The sequence below is a fragment of the Brassica oleracea genome, chromosome C8 (genome assembly GCF_000695525.1).
Source record: "Brassica oleracea var. oleracea cultivar TO1000 chromosome C8, BOL, whole genome shotgun sequence".
Taxonomy (NCBI): Eukaryota; Viridiplantae; Streptophyta; class Magnoliopsida; order Brassicales; family Brassicaceae; genus Brassica; species Brassica oleracea.
Window position 1 is genome coordinate 25,791,779 of NC_027755.1, and position 20,263 is coordinate 25,812,041.

General features: G+C 37.8%; 3 protein-coding genes and 1 pseudogene across 3 annotated transcripts; all 4 read right to left on the reverse strand.

The window, feature by feature from the left end:
• Positions 1–603: 603 nt before the first annotated feature.
• Positions 604–1,115, reverse strand: LOC106309038 (ferredoxin--NADP reductase, leaf isozyme 1, chloroplastic-like). The gene is made up of 4 exons (XM_013746122.1): positions 1,068–1,115; positions 895–993; positions 767–818; positions 604–671 (listed from the first exon to the last, which is right to left on the reverse strand). The coding sequence occupies exons 1-4, from the start codon at positions 1,113–1,115 to the stop codon at positions 604–606; spliced, it is 267 nt and encodes an 88-aa protein (XP_013601576.1).
• A 3,568-nt stretch (positions 1,116–4,683) lies between these two features.
• LOC106309039 lies at positions 4,684–5,628 on the reverse strand. The gene is made up of 2 exons (XM_013746123.1): positions 5,358–5,628; positions 4,684–5,300 (listed from the first exon to the last, which is right to left on the reverse strand). The coding sequence occupies exons 1-2, from the start codon at positions 5,626–5,628 to the stop codon at positions 4,684–4,686; spliced, it is 888 nt and encodes a 295-aa protein (XP_013601577.1).
• A 3,505-nt stretch (positions 5,629–9,133) lies between these two features.
• On the reverse strand, positions 9,134–10,366 carry LOC106311442 (F-box protein At3g49450-like). The gene has a single exon (XM_013748631.1). It carries the CDS (start codon positions 10,364–10,366, stop codon positions 9,134–9,136), a length of 1,233 nt encoding a protein of 410 aa, XP_013604085.1.
• Positions 10,367–14,090: 3,724 nt separating this feature from the next.
• On the reverse strand, positions 14,091–16,379 carry LOC106311511 (annotated as a pseudogene).
• Positions 16,380–20,263: the final 3,884 nt, after the last annotated feature.

Here is a 20,263-nt window from a genome sequence, read left to right on the forward strand (position 1 = left end):
GTTCATTATCCAGGTGGTCCATGTGATGAAGAAACATTCAAGCAGTGGACTTCTCGTAGACCTTACAAAGTAACATGAAACTGAGTGATGGTGACGATGCAGAGCTACATGAGACTGAAATGGCCATGTAGAAGTGGATGCACTCCAAAAACAGTGCGCTTCTACCCTTCCACGTCAACAACATCCTCTTTGTTGCGAGAATCAAAAAAATGGCACCAAAGAAAAAGGTGTTGTGATGCCACTGTTTTCTATTAGTCTATTACAATCTCACTTTAAAAAAATTTGATCTCAATTCAACGTTCTTGACTGAAGAATAGAAAGTAAAAATAGTTTGCTTAGAACAATTAAGTTTTATAATTTGCCAAATCCCAATTCATGAACTGCAGCCGATTTGTGTCCACTAGAACTTGCCACTTTTCAAATGTCAAATTGTTCTGTACTATGATATTGTTTGTAGCGAGATGCTGGTATGTATTCCAATAAAAACATATTACAATACTGTTGCAAGAAAAAATGAAAGATGCATAACAATGAATAATTGACAATGGCATCAGCTCCTTTATCAACAGAATACAATAGTAACAAAATCCATCACAAGCTTGCTTAGTAGACTTCCACATTCCTCTGCTCACTCCTCTTTAATTGCTTCTTGTACTCCAGCCAATCGGTCCCTGTTTCAAATCCCCCAACCATGTACAGCAGACTTGGTTGGTTCCCCCCCCCCCTCCCAAATAAATATGAAATGAATTGAAAGTGCCTTGCTTACCATCTTTAGCAGCAAGTGAGATCATGATCTCATAGATACCCTTCTCCATACCCTTGAGACCACACATGTAAACAAAGGTGTTGTCTTTTTTTTTCCAGCAACTCCCACAACTCTTCTGCATACTTTGCCATTCTTGTCTGAATGTACATTTTCTCTTCCTTCTCGTTCGTTTGTTCTCTGCTCACCGCAAAGTCCACCGAAATCTTACTGTGACTAGGATCAAACTCCTGTCATTATTATCCACATAGGTAAACCCACCTCTTCGTACAAGAGGAGATTAGTTTACCGTGACTAGGATTACCTCCTTGTAGAGCAGTGAGATGTTTGTGGATGCATCAAGAAGAGCCATGCCAAACCGTTGAACTACATATATAGCCAGTCAATGTCAAATGGTGAGTGAGTGTAATGGTGACCGTCCAAAGAAACACGTAGAGGAAGAAGAAGACTGTCCAACGAAACCGTAGAAAAAGAACAAATCTCCAGTTCCCTGATTCGTGTCTGAGAAGGAAAAGGAGGAAGAAGAAAACGAGATTAGAGAAAAAAATCAAATCAACACATACCGTTTGTGACAAATCGTAGGATTTGATGAAACTAATGAGGAAATACAGAACTGAGCCGACGACGACGAGCAAATGAGGACGACAAAACAGAGAACACAGAAGAAGAAACAGAGAAGAAGAGATAGAGAAGATGAAACATAGAACAGAGACTAGACTATGGGTTTTAGCCGATGAAGGAGGTGAAATCGCCATTGAAGAGAGGAAAGGAGATCGGCGGAGAAAATGATAGATGGTAATTAGGTTTACCGATGTGTATTTACCTTTTATCTATTTTACCTTTTTTTTACTTTATAAAACTATATTAAGAAATCTAATTAAAATATCTAAATATAATAAATAAAATTTAATTTAGATTAATTTGGGGGTATAAGGTTATTTAAAAAAATTAAAGTTCTAATGAGACAAAAAATGTAGATAAAGTTTTAGAGAGACAAATCCAAGTTGAAAGTGTTTTTTTTTTTTCAATTTTCCCAAAAATAAGATTGTCCAAAATAGAATACCTAAAACCCTCTTATATAGAGAAAGCATAAAACATAAAAAAGAAAAACACTAAATAAAAGGAAAACTTCTAGAAAACAATAGATTAGGTTCTGTAAGTCAAAGATTCTCCTACATCAGTCTCCTCCACCTCCGAGTTCTTTGGAGGTGGAGGAGAACTCGACCCCGAGTTCTCTTTTTGATAAATAACATCATCAGCATGGTACTCATAGATGTCAGCCACATTGAACATATTAGAAATGTTCATATTTTCTGGAAATGCCACCACATAAGCATTATCATTTATCTTCCGCAATATCTTGAATGGACCATATTTGCGAGGCTGTAGCTTGCGATATGTGCCAACTGGGAATCTTTCTTTTCGTAGAAACGCCATCACTTCATCTCCTTCTTTGAAAACCTTGAGTCATCTACGCTTGTCTGCTGCTTCCTTATTCTTTTGACCAGTTGCTTCTAACTTCGCTCGGACAGCGTCTCTAGTTGCTAAAATATCCTCTGCCATAGCCTCAGCTGAGATACTAACTCCAGGAGCTTTAGGAAACTTAACCAAATCGACCACATGTTTCGGAATAGAAGTATAGACCAAAGAAAAAGGCGATTTCCCTGTAGCTGAATGCACAGAACTGTTGTAAGCAAACTCTACTTGAGGTAAAGCCAGATCCCATTGTTTTGGTTTATCTCCACAAACACTTCGAATCATATTCCCCAAAGTTCTGTTTGTTACCTCGGTCTGCCCATCAGTCTGTGGGTGGGCTGTAGAACTTCGTTTCAAGCTGGTTCCAAACATCCTCCAAAGTGTAATCCAAAAGTGACTGAGAAACTTGGTATCTCTGTCGGAAATTATTGGCTTAGGAACCCCATGAAGACGTACTACTTCTTGAGAAAACAACTTGGCGATGTTAGAAGCATCTGCGGTCTTCTTGCAAGCAATGAAATGCGACATCTTGGAGAATCTGTCAACGACCACAAACAAAGAATCGAAGCCTCGCTGTGTACGAGGCAACCCTAGCACAAAATCCATGGACAAGTCTTGCTAGATATCCTCTGGGATCGGTAATGGCATATAAAGTCCAGTGTTCTGAGATTGTCCTTTAGAACCCTGACAGACATAACACCTTTTAACTATAGCACCCGCATCTCTCCTTAAACGGGTCCAATAAAACCTTGCCTCCAAGCTAGCAATGGTCTTTTCTCTTCCCAAATGACCACTAAGGCCGCCACCATGTAAATCGCGAATCATTTGTTCTCATAATGACGAGCAAGGAATGCACAGCCTGTCTCCTTTAAAAAGATAACCATCTCGTATGTGGAAATCTGCCGAAGGATGCTTCCCATTACATTTGCCCCATAACTCCTCGAATTCAGCATCACGTTCATACAACTCCTTCAAAAAATCGAAACCCACAACCTCTTGTGCTTAGATAGTGAGTAAGGAAGCTCTTCTACTAAAGGCGTCTGCCACCTTGTTAAGTGTCCCTGACTTATGCTGAATAATGAAAGGAAACTTTTGCAGAAAACTTACCCAACGAGCATGCATCTTATTTATCACTTTCTGGCTGTGAAGATACTTTAGAGCTTGGTGGTCCGTAAATAGAACAAACTCTCTCTGAATCAAGTAATGCTCCCATTGCCGTAGAGCTCGAAACACCGCATAGAACTCTTGATCATACGTGCTCCACTTTTGGCGAGCTTAACTTAACTTCTCATTAAAGAAAGTTATCGGTCGTTTTTCTTGTGATAAGACAGCACCTATTCCCACACCACTAGCGTCACATTCCACTTGAAACACTTTGTCAAAATCGGGTAAGGCTAATTTTGGTACAATACAAAGCTTCTATTTGATTAAAGAAAAAATCTCTTCTTGTTCGGATCCCCAATGAAACTTCCATTTCTTCAAACACTCAGTGATAGGCGCAGTAATGGTACTAAAATCTCTAACAAATCCCCTGTAGAAAGTAGCTAGACCATGAAAGTTGTGTACCTCAGTGACTGACTTAGGAACGGGTCAATCCCTTATGGCACTCACTTTGTCCTCGTCAACCTGAATCCCTTCTTCACCAACAACGAATCCAAGAAATAACAGCTTGTTGGTGCTGAACGTACATTTTTAAGATTGATGTACAATTGGTTTTCTTGTAAAACCTGCAAAACCTGATTCAGATGTTCCATATGCTGGTCTCTGGTTTTACTGTATATCAAAATATCATCAAAGTAAACCACCACAAAAGAACCAATTAAAGGGCGGGGAATCTGTTTCATTAATCTCATGAAAGTGCTAGGAGAATTTGACAACCCAAAAGGCATCACCATCCATTCATATAATCCATCTTTACTCTTAAAAGCAGTCTTCTACTCATCTCCAGGTCTGATTCGAACTTGATGATAACCACTCCGAAGATCTATCTTTGAAAACACCTTAGAACCTGACAACTCATCGAGTATATCTTCCAACCGAGGTATAGGGAATCGATACTTAATGGTTATCTTGTTAATGGCTCTACTATTAACACACATCCTCCACTGGTTACCTTTCTTAGGAACTAGAAGAACCGGTACGGAACATGGACTCATGCTTTCACGAATAAGTTCTTTTCTCAGCAAATCTTCAATCTGTTCCCTTAAAACCTCATTCTCCTTGCGGCTCATATGGTAGTGGGGAAGATTCGGTAGACTAGATCCTGGAATCAAGTCAATATGGTGTTGAATATCTCTCATGGGAGGTAGATCATTAGGAAGTTCTTCCGCAATCAGCTCTTTGAAATCGTCCAGAATTTCTAACACTTCACATGGGGTAGACGTCTCCTCCATTACGGCACTTAACAACCCTTTAACCACCAAGGAATAGAAACACTTTGCTTCTTAAACATCCCCATCAAGCTTTTTGTCGTCCTGTGTCATAACCAAGTAGCTTGACTTCTTTTCCTTCGCATTGTTACAAAAATCCTTAACAGGTGCCATGGCAATTTTATGATTGCCCCATGTAAACATTATCACATTGTCTCGACCTCGATATGTGATATCGTTATCATACTGCCAAGGTCGTCCAAGAAGAATGTGACAAACATCTATGTCAAGAACGTCACAAGTGATCTCCTCCTTATAGTGTTTACCTATAGATATGAGAACTTTCCAAGTCATGCTAACTCGAACTTTTGATCCTCGCTTTACCCAACCAAGGCCGTGCGGTTTCTCATGACGGGTCGTGGGTAACTTCAGATACTCCACCAGCTTTTGAGAAACTAAATTCTCCGAGCTTCCATTATCCACAATCACATTACACACCTTGTTTTGAATAGAACAATGTGTTCTAAACAAATTCTTACGTTGGCCTTCTTCTTTAGATGACCACAAGAATCGTTGCAGCACAAGATTTATCATCTCTCCAGATTCTTCTTCAGATAATTCAGCTCCCTCATATTCTTCATTCTCAGCGAAATCCCCTTCATCCTCTTCACCTTCTTCTTCTATTATAGCGACTATTTTCCGACTTGGACAGACATTTTATTTATGACCATGTCCTTGGCAACAGAAACACTTGTCAATGGAAGGCTTGGCATAAGAGTTGTTCTGTCTCTGAGCTGGTGTTTTGTTCTGTTGTATAGTATTAGAGCTACTAGCTTCTTTGTTTCCCGGATTGGAGTCTTTATTGGCTACACTCTTTTCTTTCTCACTTGTTGGTTCAAAACTGGTCTGAGCCGTGTTTCTTCTAAATGTTGAGAGCCCTCGTGATGACTTCTCCATTAGCTCGGCTTTCAACGCTAGACTGGAAGCTTCTTGCATGGTCCATACGGTTTGCAAGCCCATCTTTCCTCGGAGAGAACCCTTTAAGCCACTGATGTACCTAGCCACCTTATGATTCTCTGTTTCTCCTAACTCATTGCGTTCAGAGAAACGCAAGAATTTTCAGCTGTGTATTCAGTCACAGTTCTGTTTCCTTGAACACAATCGAGATACATCTTGTAAAGAATCTGTTCGTAATCTTCCGATAAGAATCTCTCCAGAATTAGTTGCTTCATTCGCCGCCAAGTCTTAACTGGTCCTCTCCTTTTTCTTTGCCTTTGGACAACGAGTTTATCCCCCCATACTGCAGCAGTCTTCTTCAGTCTGATTGCTACCATCTTAACTTGTTTACTCTCAGGAACACCCATGACATCAAAAAATCGATCAACATCAATTTGCCAATCAAGAAACTCCTCCACTCCCATAGTTCCATAAAACATTGGAATATCGGTCTTTACCCGATAATCATGATTGTTTTGTTGGTTTCCTTCAGCTATTTCTTCTTCTGATTCGTCATCTGAACTAGAATTATCAACAACAACAACGTCACAATTGTTTCTACCTTGTTGACCCCGAATTTGTTCTCTTTCTCCACCTCTTTGACCAGCGTTATTAACCTGATTGGGAAAAGCCGCAACCTGATTATTTAACGATGTTACCAGATTTGCCAATTGAGCACTTACAGTAGTGAGGTTTGTGGTTGCCTCCCTTAAACCTTCTGCGAAACCCTCGAAGTCGGCTTTGGTTGCTGGTTGATCACCCATGGCTGATCAAGCTTTGAAAAAAGAAGGAGAAAACGTGGCTCTGATACCATTTGACGCAGTCGGAAATCCCGAAGGTTAGCAAACACTAACCCTTAGATCAAATCTAGCTCTCAAGCAAGAACTCGAATAATAAAGCTTTGGAATCCACCAGAAAAGATAAAAGCTTGAAAACTTCTATTGATAAGAGTCAAAACAAACTATCATATATACTCCTCTAGATACCCATCACGGGATTTGTAATACAAAAACTGCATTGATAGATATATCCTAAGCTATGTAGAAAAATGAGTATGTAATTTTCAACCATTCTCCATGACAGTAAAATTATTGTTAATGACAGAACTGGATGCTCCTTGGCTTTAACACACACCATACTTTGAACTATTTTCTATTATTTCATATCCTAAATAAGTTATATTAGAGCATCTCCATCTTAGGTGTGTAGTGGATCGGTTCTCATCTTGCACAGGTCTTACATCTTCTTCTACACTACATGTCTTCATCAGATTGATTTAATTTTATTTTTCAACTAAAACTTAATCATTAAATTTAAACTAATATTTTGTTTCTAAGAACTTCTATCAGCTATAAGGTTGCTTTTATATTTGAGCCTAATTAAGTTTGATATATGCAGAACATGCAATACCAATATGTTTGACCCACCACAAACAAATATTTGGATGCCCTATGCGATATTACCTCCCACATTTAATTTGTCGGCTCCCTTTACCAAACTGTGGTGATCCCACAAACGTCTTATTAGCCTTTTTCGGCAAGAAAAGATAAAAAATACCACATGAAAGATTTGGTAGTGATATGATTACTGAATCCAAAGAGATAAGAGTTGTGAACTCTCCCATATGTCTTTTTGCTGTGATTATGCTTCAAACTTTCCTGTCGATTGATTTGAATATGATCCAAGCCGTGGAAGAATCATTAAGATGCAGAGCAAAGTTGTATATATTGTTTCCAAATGTGGTAAATGGTAAATTGTCACCTGAGTGACAAATTTACAGATAGTAGTTGTGATAAGGTAGAGGAATGTTGATTCCAAGATAGAAACTCATCTCAGATGACGAGCATCCGATGATAATGATTGAGTCTTGCAAGCCCCATTCTCCATAATGATAAGTTTAGATCGTAGGAAAGAAACAAGTGGTCTCTAGTTTCGTCATCCCTGTCATACAAACAACTGTTTTTTGGATGTTAAATACTAAAACACAAGCCTTACTCTTGTTGGTAGTCGGTTAAGATTAGTCATCCACAAAAGCATGCTTTGGATTGCCCATTTGAACCAAGTAGATTTAAAGATCCAAACTTCTATCATATCACGGAGAATGGAAAAACCATCCTCTAGAGCTGCAAGAGTCAGCTATAGAAGCTGTGACCAGCATGTTGGACGCCCTAGGCCTGCCCTCTACAATGAACTTGATTAGCTGCCAAAAAGGGTGTCCAAGAATATAACCAAAAATTTATGGTTTGTCAGGTCATGAGCCTTACAACGCATGATGTGCTCAGCTAAAAGTTTTAGCGAGCGGATTGATTTCAAGGATGAAGAGTCTTTTTTGGGTTCTACCGCCCAACAACTTATGCCACACAACTTTTGATGCTTCTGACAAGCCGCCCAAAGAGAGTTTGCACCTGACAACAGGAGCCATATGAATCGTAGGCATAGCACATTGTTCCAAATAGATAATTTACTCAACCCTAATCCACCTTCTACCTTGGGAAGACATACCAAGTTCCAAGTAACCCTTGAGGGTATCCTGTTTTCGATGTTTCCCAACCAAGGGAAGTGAGCACGCATAGCCTCAATATTTTAAATACACCTTTCAGAACATGAAGGAGGTCATCTAGATATTCAATGTTTCATTTATGAATGTTCCTATCAATTGGAGCCGTCTTGTGTAAGTCGTGACAAACAAACAACTTTGTGTTATCTCGGTTCATATGAAGACCTGACCAACCCGCAAAATCATCAAGTGCCTCATTAATAGGAAATCTGAGCCAACATCGAAAAATATCATAACATCATCCGCAAACATCAACTAAGAGATGCTTAATTTAGAGGGCATTGGAATCAGATACCATATATAACACGACTGAAAGGACAAGTAGAGAAGACATAAGAATAATCCCATGGTTAGAATGAAGACATGAGCTATCTCGAAAAATCCAAATTCATCATGAGCAGCTGAACTGAGTTGAGCAACCTAACTCACTTTGACACATTTATAACTATTGCATTAACGTTTTCAAGCAATATAGATCATGTTACATCCAGAGAGTAACTCGATGATTAAAGGAACACAAAATTCATCAAAGGTTATTTCCTAGATACTTTTCTGGAAAACGTTACATCTACAAAAGACATGTTGTTATAGTATGAGGTCCATTTCAAAAGCAAGGCCGTAATGTGTACGTTTAACGTTTTTTCTTTTCTTGTGGAACTAAAAACATGCAAAGTTTTAATGTTAGTGTGACGCAAGAATGTGAAACGAAAATGTGTACAACGTAAGATAAAGTTTTGAAGTTATAAATATGATAGTTTAGAACAAATATGTATGGCTTCCAAGTAATAATGTAAACAAGATCATGGGCATATAATGAGATACAGATGATCAACACAATAAAGTAAATATAAATAATTATATATTAATCGGTAAATTGCATAGATCCACGATAAAACAAAGACAGTCCCATGATAGTTGATGTAGAAAGGAAATTAGCTCTCATGAAGCTTTTACAAACGTAATTCAAAGCACTTATGTAATAAGTTTCACATTCTCCACATGGTTTAAGAATGTATAAATATTTTGACCCGTGACAGGTCCAAAACCTTTGATTTCAACTCTTCTAATAGATCTCGTTTCCATGTTGTAGCAGAAAATGTAGAAGGGGTTGGACACGACGGTTGGAGAAAACATGATTTCACTATCACCGGTAGTCCCAACAATATTTACCCTTGCCTGAGCAACAAGAGTATCCCATAGTGGCGGAAATATGTGAGTATGTCTCCACCATGTAGGTTTCTCAATATCATCTATGACCCACAACTCGAAACCAATGAATATTCCATCCATAAAACCAGATGTATGAGGACTGAGTATACCTAATTTTCCCTTGTAATTTATTAGAGTTGAAGGAGATTTAAAATCCTTGAAAGCTTCATCAACAATAAACTTCAACTTCTCAGACCTTATGTCAAAACAGACAATCATAGACGTAGAGGTTCTCCAAGACCCACTTTCCAGAGCTGAATAGTATAAAACTCCGTTTATGCAAATCTCATTATCTCGAGGTCGAGGATAATGAGATATGGGACACTCAATCATTCTCCAGTTCAGTTTTCCCGTTCCTAACGTGAGAACCTGATGTTGTTCAGCTTTTTGAATATAGGGCCTTTCACTAGCTGTCATACACAATACCTTGTATACTTCTTCTATTGGATCATACCCTAAATATGTCATAACCCGACCCCTCCTCGTTTTCACTTTGGGTAAAAGTTTGAATCCTCCTGTGCTAGGGTTACATATCATCATCCTAGCATCTTTCTTTCTACTTAAAACCCACTCATCTTTAGTACACAACAATCCACAAGCAGGGACACAAACTCTAATGGGATAATCTATAGGGACATGACTAAGAATATCGACAGCTACACTAGACGACTTCTGGTCTGAAATCAGCATAGCCTCAGGTGAGGAGAAAAATGACCACTTACCCTCTGCATGGAAAGTGAAAAGGAGACAAGGACTAAGAGAAGACATCTTCAGAAACAGATCCGTGAAATATGGACGGCAGAGAGTGGAACCCCAGTCTTTAGACACGACGCGACACCTCGCTATAGATTTGGCAGGCAATCTCGAAAGTACCTCAAGGATGATATCCATTGGGAGACGAGATTTTTCTCCTGATGCTTTTGTTGATGTAGTCGAAGAGATGATACGAACCTCTTCCTTCGAGACGCTTTGCTTTCGTTTCTTCATAGCGCACATAACATGAAATGTAACGCTGCCTAGTGTTCAAGTAAGACACCCACCTTTTGTTTTTTGTTCTACCACAAAAAGAACCATCTCTATATAGGCCTGTATATACATATAATCTAATTATTTTATGCATATATGCATGTATATAGATATACATATAAGCTAATAATATATATACATACAACCTTATGTAATTAAATTCTTTATATCCAACTAGAGAATATTTTCTTCTTTTTATATACTCTATAGATTTCACCAAAATAGAATTATTTTGCGCCTTTATTTTTGTATAATTGACTATGTCTCTTCGTGCTTAATAGTAAACAAATTGAATTTATCACTTGACTGGCGTTAAGAAAAAGATTTACGACGTGAAAGAACCAATCTTGCTTGTTAATTGTTACTAGATATCGATCCGCGCAACCGCGCGGATTTTTGTTTTCATTTATTTTTATATAAATATTTTGTTTTCAATTCTAAATTGGTATATATTATAATATATGTGTCTATCAATTTTTAAAACATAATAAGTTTACGGTATATTTTTTTTACTGAATAAATTGTTTTAAACTTTCACATGTATTTGTATCTTCTTCTATATATATATTTTCAGATTATTATTTCATTATTAAAATCGTAACTATATATATAAAGATTAGTAAAATATTGTTTTATTGTCATATTCAAATATATTGTAACATTTCACAAATTTAGAAAGTTTTTTAAAAATTAAACTTTTCGCTTCATATATTTATATTATCGAGTAAATAATTAAATATTTTATTGATAGCCCAATAAATCTAATGTATCATCTATTGTTTAAATCCAGTTATTGATAGTCCAATAATATTTTTTGGTAGGCCCAAAATTTAAATGATAAGATTAGAGATTAAATGTAACATGATTTTCTAGGAATAAGTTCATTAAGTCCATTTTTTAAAAAATCACACATGAATCAAGGTTGTGACTTCTGTTTTAATATATAAGATGTGGCGAGCTGGATTAATACGTTACTATTGTATACTTGCTCGACCTTGAATTTACATGATATATATGGAAGTCCGTAAAAGGTATCTTTTACTATCGCATATTTCTGAAAACCCTTTCTTCAAAAAAACTATCGCATATTTAAACTTTTTAATTAGTTTAGACAAAACATGATTCATCTAATTACATTAAAAATTTAATATACATGAAAAGTTATTTAAATGCGTTTCTATTATAAAATGATATCGCAAAAGTAATCCATTTCTTCTATGCCACTGCTTTTATTTCCAACAAAAAATATGTGTTTATTTCCAACAACTTTGTTTTTTAGGGTCAAATATGTGAATTCGTTAACTTGTAATGTTCAAGAGATACAAGAAGCTTGAATCTAAGATTGCAAAAGCATTTGGTACCTAAATCCGAGGACCTTTAGTACCGTACCCCCGAAACTCCTCCACTCATGTATGGGTTCAGTTCAAAATGACAACTGCAGGATTCTTCAAAAAAGTACGGGTTTGAGACCTGGGACTTTGGCTTAACAACAAATAAATATTTATCCTCAAGCTTATGCAGACTTCGGGCATTTAAATGACTTCAAGTTTTTCCTAAACTATTATATTTCAATACTCTCAGTTGACTTCCGTCAGGAATTCCCCAAGGATTCCCGACGGAATACCCATGGACAGATTTTTTGGGGTTTCCGAAGGGAATCTGTGGGGAATTCCCAACGGAAAACCGATTTTTGGGGTTTCCGTGGGAAATCCATGGGGAATTCCCCATGGATTCCCGATAGAAGTCAAATTTTTTTTTTGCTTCCGTAGAGAATTATCCACAGTTTCCTAACGTGAGTCAATTTTTTGGCTTCCACGGAAATGCATCAGAAATTCTTTAGAAATTCTCGACAAATTTTTTTCCGCCAAAAATTCCGACTTCTTTTCTTGTAGTGTTATGCCCAAATTGACCAACTAGAGAGTTATGCTAAGATAATGAAACAAGCAGCTATTATCTACGGTCAGCCATATCAATTTCAAAAGAACCTCCAAGAAGATATTAGCCAAAGATAACTGTATGGCGGAGACAACCCATGGCTGGTTCCTAGCAACCACAAGGGGAGGAAGCAGACCAAACTTGTCCCATTCTTTGAAGCATAAAAAATTCCGACGAACCAAAATCAGAAGACACCGATCAGAAAAATTTCAAAACCTCCAATGACTGTCTTCACTACCACTAGAGGGCAGGAGTCGCTCTGTTCCATGCAGTCCGAGGTTAATCTCTCGACTCCGGCCACACATCACAAAGGAACTCGAAAAATAAGAACGAGGAAACTAGGTAGGAGGCGAAGCTACTAACCGGGCTTCCTTCTGGAGGTGAGATAAACTAGAGGAAGCATAAATTCTTCAAAACAAGCGAAACATGGAAGATTTGGGTCTTCACTGTCCGGACTCTGGAGCCGACTATGGCGAGCCCGTCCTCAGAGACCCTAAAAAGACAGAAATGAAAATTAAAAGGATTGGAAAAGAATACCAGAACAACTGCTACATCACCATGGTTGACCACTGTTTCATCGAGTGAAAGAGCTCCTCCCTGGAGAGCCTCAACATAAAAAACACGGCAAACCTGAAAGGATGCCCTACAAGAAGCTCTTGAAGAAAATGAGTGGAAGCAAGAAGGACAAGACGGCTCCGCCAGTAGAGAAGCCACACTTACTACCTAAGAGATTTGTCGCTAAGATCTGACCCAGATTTGAGCTTCATCGAAACACAACCCGGTAAATTGAAAGCCTTCTTAGGATCTTCTAACTGCAGCACCTTGTTGAATAATCTGGGGATCACAGACCCCGTAACTTCGACTAGATTCGCTGGAAAAAGCAACAAAAATCTATATTAACTTAGCGTCAAGAAGGTGAAAGGAGACCGCATGCCACCGTAGGAGGAAATTAAAAAAAAAAAGATATTGAAGGAAAACTCAAGGGGTAAGGTAGAGAAAAAAAATAAAAGAGAAGAAAAGTACGTATCAGATATCCAACTGATGTTCTATCTGTTGTGAAACAAGAGAATGGAATATGTATGTTTCTGTACTATTCATAAACATAAGGAGCCATTTATATATAGGAAATTATACCGTCATAGAATAATGGAATAGAATAATAGAAAGACTAGAATATGGAAATACAAATATGGAAAGAGTATAAATCATAAGTCTAAAGTAAATAGGAAAATAGCCAAAGGAGAAAAGGAAGTAGCCGACTCTCTCTCTCTCTCTAGGGTGCGGCCGTCTCTCTCTCTCCAGACAGGCCGACTCTCTCTCTCTCCAAACGGGCCGACTCTCTCTCTAAGATATGGGCCGGTTATGGACATCCACTATATGAATTATAACACTCCTCCTTGGATGCCATAACCATACAGAGTTTGTAATACGCTTTAAATGTTGCCTCATTAAAACCTTACCAGAAAACCCAGTGGGACAAAACCATGGTGAAGGAAAAAGAGTACAACACGTATTACTCCCCCTGTTCTGAACATCACTGAAGGTCTTTCAGTCTACGCATCCCAATCTGATGCGTGAGCTTGCTGAACGTGCAGGTAGGAAGTGATTTGGTGAACAGGTCGGCTGAGTTGTCACTGGAACGCACTTTGACGACTTAGACCTCGCCGGCTTTCTAAAATTCGTGCGTGAAGAAGAACTTATGTAATATGTGCTTCGTCCGGTATCCTTTGATGTAGCCATCCTTAAGCTGAGCAATGCAAGCTGCATTGTCCTCATACATCATGGTTGGTGCATCCTTGTCTTCGGTCATCCCACAATGGACTCGTATGTGGTTGGTCATGGACCGTAACCACACAGACTCACGGCTGGCCTCGTGAATAGCTAAGATCTCCGAGTGGTTTGATGAAGTGGCCGCGATCGTCTGCTTCATGGAACGTCATGATATGGCTGTACCACCATGAGCAAAGACGTATCCGGTCTGTGATCGAGCATTGTGAGGATCTGAGAGATAATCTGCATCAACAAAGCCAACTAACCCTTCTTTGTTATGGTTAGTATAAAATAAACTCAAGTCTTTCGTTCCTTGCAGGTAACGAAGAATATGTTTAATCTCGTCCCAGTGCCTTTGGGTCGGACAAGAGCTAAATCTAGACAATAGATTCACAGCAAAGCATATATCAGGCCGTGTGTGACTTGCCAAATACATTAAAACTCCTATGGCACTGAGATATGGCACTTCGGGACCTAGGACATCTTCATCATCCATCTTGGGACGGAAGGAATCAGTGTCCAGGCCGAGGGACCTCACGACCATGGGGCTGGATAAAGGGTGTGAGTCGGCCATATTGAATCTCTTGAGTACTTTTTCTGTATATGCCATTTGATGCACAAGGATTCCATCATTAATGTACTCAAGCTGTTATCTCAAACAGAATTTTGTTTTTCCAAGATCTTTCATCTCGAATTCTTTCTTAAGATATTCAACTGTTTGGAAAATCTCTCCAGAGGTTCCTAGGATATTCAGAACATCAACATATACTGCTTTGATCACGAATCCTTTATTTTCGAATTTCTTTATGAAAATACATGGACTGATCGGCTCGTTTCTATAGCCCTCTTTTACTAGGTACTCACTTAGTCTATTGTACCACATTCGACCTGATTGTTTCAATCCATAAAGAGATTTATTCAACTTTATACAATGTTGTTCTCGAGAACTCTCTTTGTTTTTCAATTCAATACCCTCTGGGACTTTCATGTATATATCATTATCCAGTGGACCATATAAGTATGCAGTTACTACATCCATTAACCGCAAGTCTAAGTTTTCTCTTATAGCCAGACTTATCAGGAACAGGGGAATATGTTTCCTCATAATCGATTCCTGGTCTCTGTGAGAATCCTTGTGCAACAAGCCGTGCTTTATATCTCACGACTTCACAATGTTCATTTATTTTCCTCACAAAGACTCATTTGTATCCAACTGGTTTTACATCATATGGTGTCCGGATTATAAGGCCGAAAACACCTCTCTTCTTTAAAGAGTTTAACTCCACGTTTATAGCTTCTTTCCATTTGATCCAATCTGATCATTGAGTGCACTCATAAATAGACGTGGGTTCATGATCATCATTTAAATCCATAAGTTCAAGTGCTACCTTGTATGCAAATATATCATCAATGTCGACATTCTTTATGTTCCATTGTATCCCAGACAAGACATAATTTATTGAGATCTCATTATTATCAGGACCTTCAGTACCTTGAATCTTGGCGTCCCAAGAATCAGTATTAGATACATCAGGTCCGGCCGCATCTAAGCATTGATGATTGGCCGCGATCGCTATTAGGGTTTTGGGATCGGCCGTGACTAAGTTCTGGGATTTAGGAATGGCCGCGGTCGCGTCTAGGGTTTTAACAACCTCGGTTTCATTCTCTGCACCTTTCTTAGATTTCCGAGGGTTCTTATCTTTGGAACCTATTGGTCTACCACGTTTCAAACGTTTTCTAGACTCTGTAGCAACTTGATTGTGTCCCTCTTGAACATCAATTCTAATTGGTGCATTAGCAGCTGGTATATATGACTTAGTCACTCTTTTCGGGTCAGCAAAGGAATCTGACAATTGATTAGCTAGCTTTTGTAAATGTATTATCTTTTGAACTTCTAAATCACATTCTTGAGTTCGAGGATCTTGCCAAGATAAGGATGTTGATTCCATGTAATTTCTTTTACCAGCTTATTATTATCTCCCCCTAATGTTGGATGTTCGGATTCATCGAAATGACAATCCGCATACCTGGCCTTAAATAAATCACTCGTAGTTGGCTCAAAGTATTTTATAATCGTGGGAGAATCAGATCCAACATGTATCCCCATCCTCCTTTGAGGTCTCATCTTTGTTCTCTGTGGTGGAGCAATTGGAACATAAACGGCACAGCCGAATGTCTTAAGATGGGATATGTCTGGCTCATGACCCATAAGCAATTGTAATGGGAAATATTTATGTTCACTAGACGGTCTTATATGAATCAGTTCGGCCGCGTGCAAGACCGTGTGTCCCCAAGCTGTGGCTGGAAGCTTAGACCTCATAAGCAATGGTCTAGCTATTAGTTGAATTCGTTTTATGAATGAATCGGCCAAGCCGTTCTGTGTATGTACATGTGCCACGGAGTGTTCCACACTTACCCCCATGGACATACAATAATCATTAATTGCTTGGTACGTGAACTCATTATCAAGACGTACAGTCTTTTATAAATCTAAACTTTAGAGACTTTTATAAAAACTTTCATTCATTAAGTTTATAAATAGAAAACAAGTTCAAAGAAATCAAAACATAGAAAACACAAAGCAAAGAACACAAAGACTTAGATGGCCGAAATCAACTTTGATCTTTTAAACAATCTGAAGTTTTATAATCCATAATATCATCTTGTTCATGATTGAAATCTTCTTCACCATCTTGATAAGTCATATGAGCTTCAGGATTCTTCCCTTTCAAACTCTCTTGGTAGAGGTCAACGAGATGTTTGGGAGTCTTACATGTCTTAGCCTAATGATTATCCATACCACATCTATGACACATGGATTTGGTCGAGTTTTGTGGCTTGAATGATGTACCACGGCCTCCATAGGAGCCACGGCCATATAAGTTGCCTCGGCCTCGACCAAACGAGTTCCAGCCTCGACCACCACGACCATACCATTTTCCACGACCACGGCAGTGTTGGCTATCACTCTGGACATGGTTCGACTCTTTCTTATCCTCTACAGTCGCATGTGCCTCAGGCAATGGGTTTGTTTCAGGAGGTCTCAATTCACTGTTCCTCATCAACAGCTCATTGTTTTGCTCAGCAAGCAAAAGACAAGAAATCAGATTAGGATAAGTAGAGAAGCTCTTCTCACGGTATTGTTGTTGTAACAACACATTGCTTGTGTGGAAGGTGGAAAAGGTTTTCTCAAGCATATCCTTATCTGTTATATCCTTACCACACAATTTCAACTTTGAAACAATCTTAAACAGCGCCGAGTTATACTCGTCCACGGACTTGGAGTCCTGGATTCTGAGATTCTTCTAATCATATCTAGCCTTTGGCAATAACACCGTTCTCTAGTGATCATATCTCGTTTTCAACTTTGTCCAAAGGTCTAGAGGATTCTCAATAGTTAAGTATTGATCTTTGAGACTCTCAATAAGATGATGGCGTATAATCAATATCGCTCTATATCTATCTTTCTCACTTGCATTATCGCCCTCGGTGATACATTCACCGAGTCCCTTGGATTTCAATATGATCTTAGTATCAAGTGCCCATTGCAAATAATTATCTCCAGAGAGCTTTAGGGCAACAAAATCCAAGTTGTTGATTTTCGACATCTGAAATCATATATTCATTCTTTAAGATTATAGTGTTCAATGTTCTCTATAAGATGCAATCAAAACAATCGGATGAGGTCACACGACCAAACGGATATGATGCATGATAAGCCGCACGGTCAAGATAAGGATGATCAACCTTAGCAAACGTTTTCTATATGATCTTAATGCAATCTGTTATTCATCCTAGCAAGAACGATTCTAAGTGATCATGGAAACATGAAACCTCAAAAGTAATCAAGCAATGCATCAATGGGTTAATTTACTATCAACCTTGTGATCATATTCAATCAATTAATACAATTAGGGTTTCAATATAAACAGGCCGGTCATGTTAAGTCTTTAAACAAGATGAGAACAACTTAAACCTAGACGATTTTTTTAACCTTAATTCATTCAATTGGATCATCAATTCAAAACAACCAAATTCAAGAATGAGTTTAATCAATCCTAGCAATCAGTTCTATGTGATTATAATCAGATTCAAAACATTCAATCACATAACCAATCAAATCAATTTGGGTTTGCATGGTATGCATGCGGCTAGGCTTTAGGGAATTAGGGAATCGAACTTATGATCATGAGCTTCGATTTACTCATTGGGTTTTTGGTCTATTACCCTATGGTTTCGATTTGGGTTTAAGGATTACCTTAACCTCAAATAGGGTTGAATGGACCACCAATGAGATGAGGATCGCGAGCTGAACGTTGATGTTGAGTCACAGAAGGATTGCTTGCTGATCGTGTCGTGAGCTGTCCTTGTCGCTGATCGGGAATGTGAGCTGAAGCTGAGATCGTCTGATCGCGAACAGGCTGAGGTCGTGAGCTGGGGAACGGACTGAGGTCGCGTGCTGAGATCGGGAACGCCTTGAGTATGGGATTTTAGGTTCTCGATCAGATTAGGGTTCGTCGTCGGGTTTAGGGTTTATCGCCGGGATGAGATTAGGTTTTAGGGTTCAAACTTTAGCTTAAGGTTCTTAGAGTAATTGTGCTGATAATGTGTTGTGAAACAAGAGAATGGAATCTGTATGTTTCTGTATTATTCATAAAAATAAGGAGCCCTTTATATATAGGAAATTACACCGTCATAGAATAATGAAATAGAATAATGGAAAGACTAGAATATGGAAGTAAATAGGAAAATAGCCAAAAGAGAAAAGGAAGTAGCCGACTCTCTCTCTCTCTCCAGATGGGCCAACTCTCTCTCTAAGATATGAGCCGGTTATGGACATCCACGAATTATAACACTATATGTTTACTAATTAATGTTCACATATGTGTTTGGTCATCCCATTTTGGCAAAAAATATATTTAAATTGTCTGCATTTCTAAGCCAAAATGACCCGAAAAATATCTTATCAGACAATTTACATCGGCCGTTAGCTTAGTCAGACGATGTATCACTGTATAATGTTTAATATGTATACGCTGATGCTTACATCGGGTATATACGATAAATATGTTTATGTAGATTAATATTCATAACTAAGAGAAAATGTTATTACTAATATCATAAAAACCTGATAATTTAAAAAAACCTAAATAATATAGTCTATTAAAAGAAAAGTATACAATAAAATAAACATTTATATCATCTGTGATTTATATATAATATCATTGTGTAAACTTATACATAGAATCTTTATTAATAGTATTGTGGTCATTACTTACATATTAGACTATTTAAATAGGGCACGATTATTCTACATTAATTGATATTTAAAAATAAATATTTTTTATTTACCCTAACAAAATTCTAGAGGTAGAAAAATCCCTAACCTCCATAAAATTCAAAAAAGAAATGAAAATAGATAAATATATTACCTAATATTTTATTTGACTAAATAATAATAAATAAATTTAAAATCTACCCTTTCAACAATATATATAGATACCAAATAATAATAAATAAATTTAAAATCTACCCTTTCAACAATATATAGATATATGCACGCTTAATTTTTTTTAACAACAAATGGATACATGCACGCATAGTTGTATACAATATATTCATTATAGATACATAAATCTCTTAGGTTAAAGTGATCTTTATTAGGGTTTTTTTGCAAAATTGACCTACAACTTAAAGTCAAACACAAAACTAACCTCATTTTTTAAAAAAAATTGGTTTTGCCCTATTCACCCCACAAGTTCATATAATTTACGAAAATGCCATCAATTTTTTTTTTTTCGAAAATGACATATTTCCTCTCTCCCCCCCATCATCTTCAAGTAATTACAAGATTGTCATTGTCATCAATACCACAACCACCATGAACAACCAATTTGAAGCTCTTAATGCTCCCAAAATCGATTTACCCTTCTTCTTTTTCCATTCTTGTGAACTAAACACAACATATCTCTCACTTTCTCTCCACAATGAGCTAAAAAAACCCAAGATTTTGATTTTAAAATTTTTATGGTTCATAGAGTCATAGAAGCTAACGATTCTGGGTGGGTTACTTTCGTTTGTGATTCTGTGTGCTTGGAGAAGCCTTATGTATGCTAAGGAACTTATCTCACCAATTTAAGGTATGACATCGAGTTTTTTTCC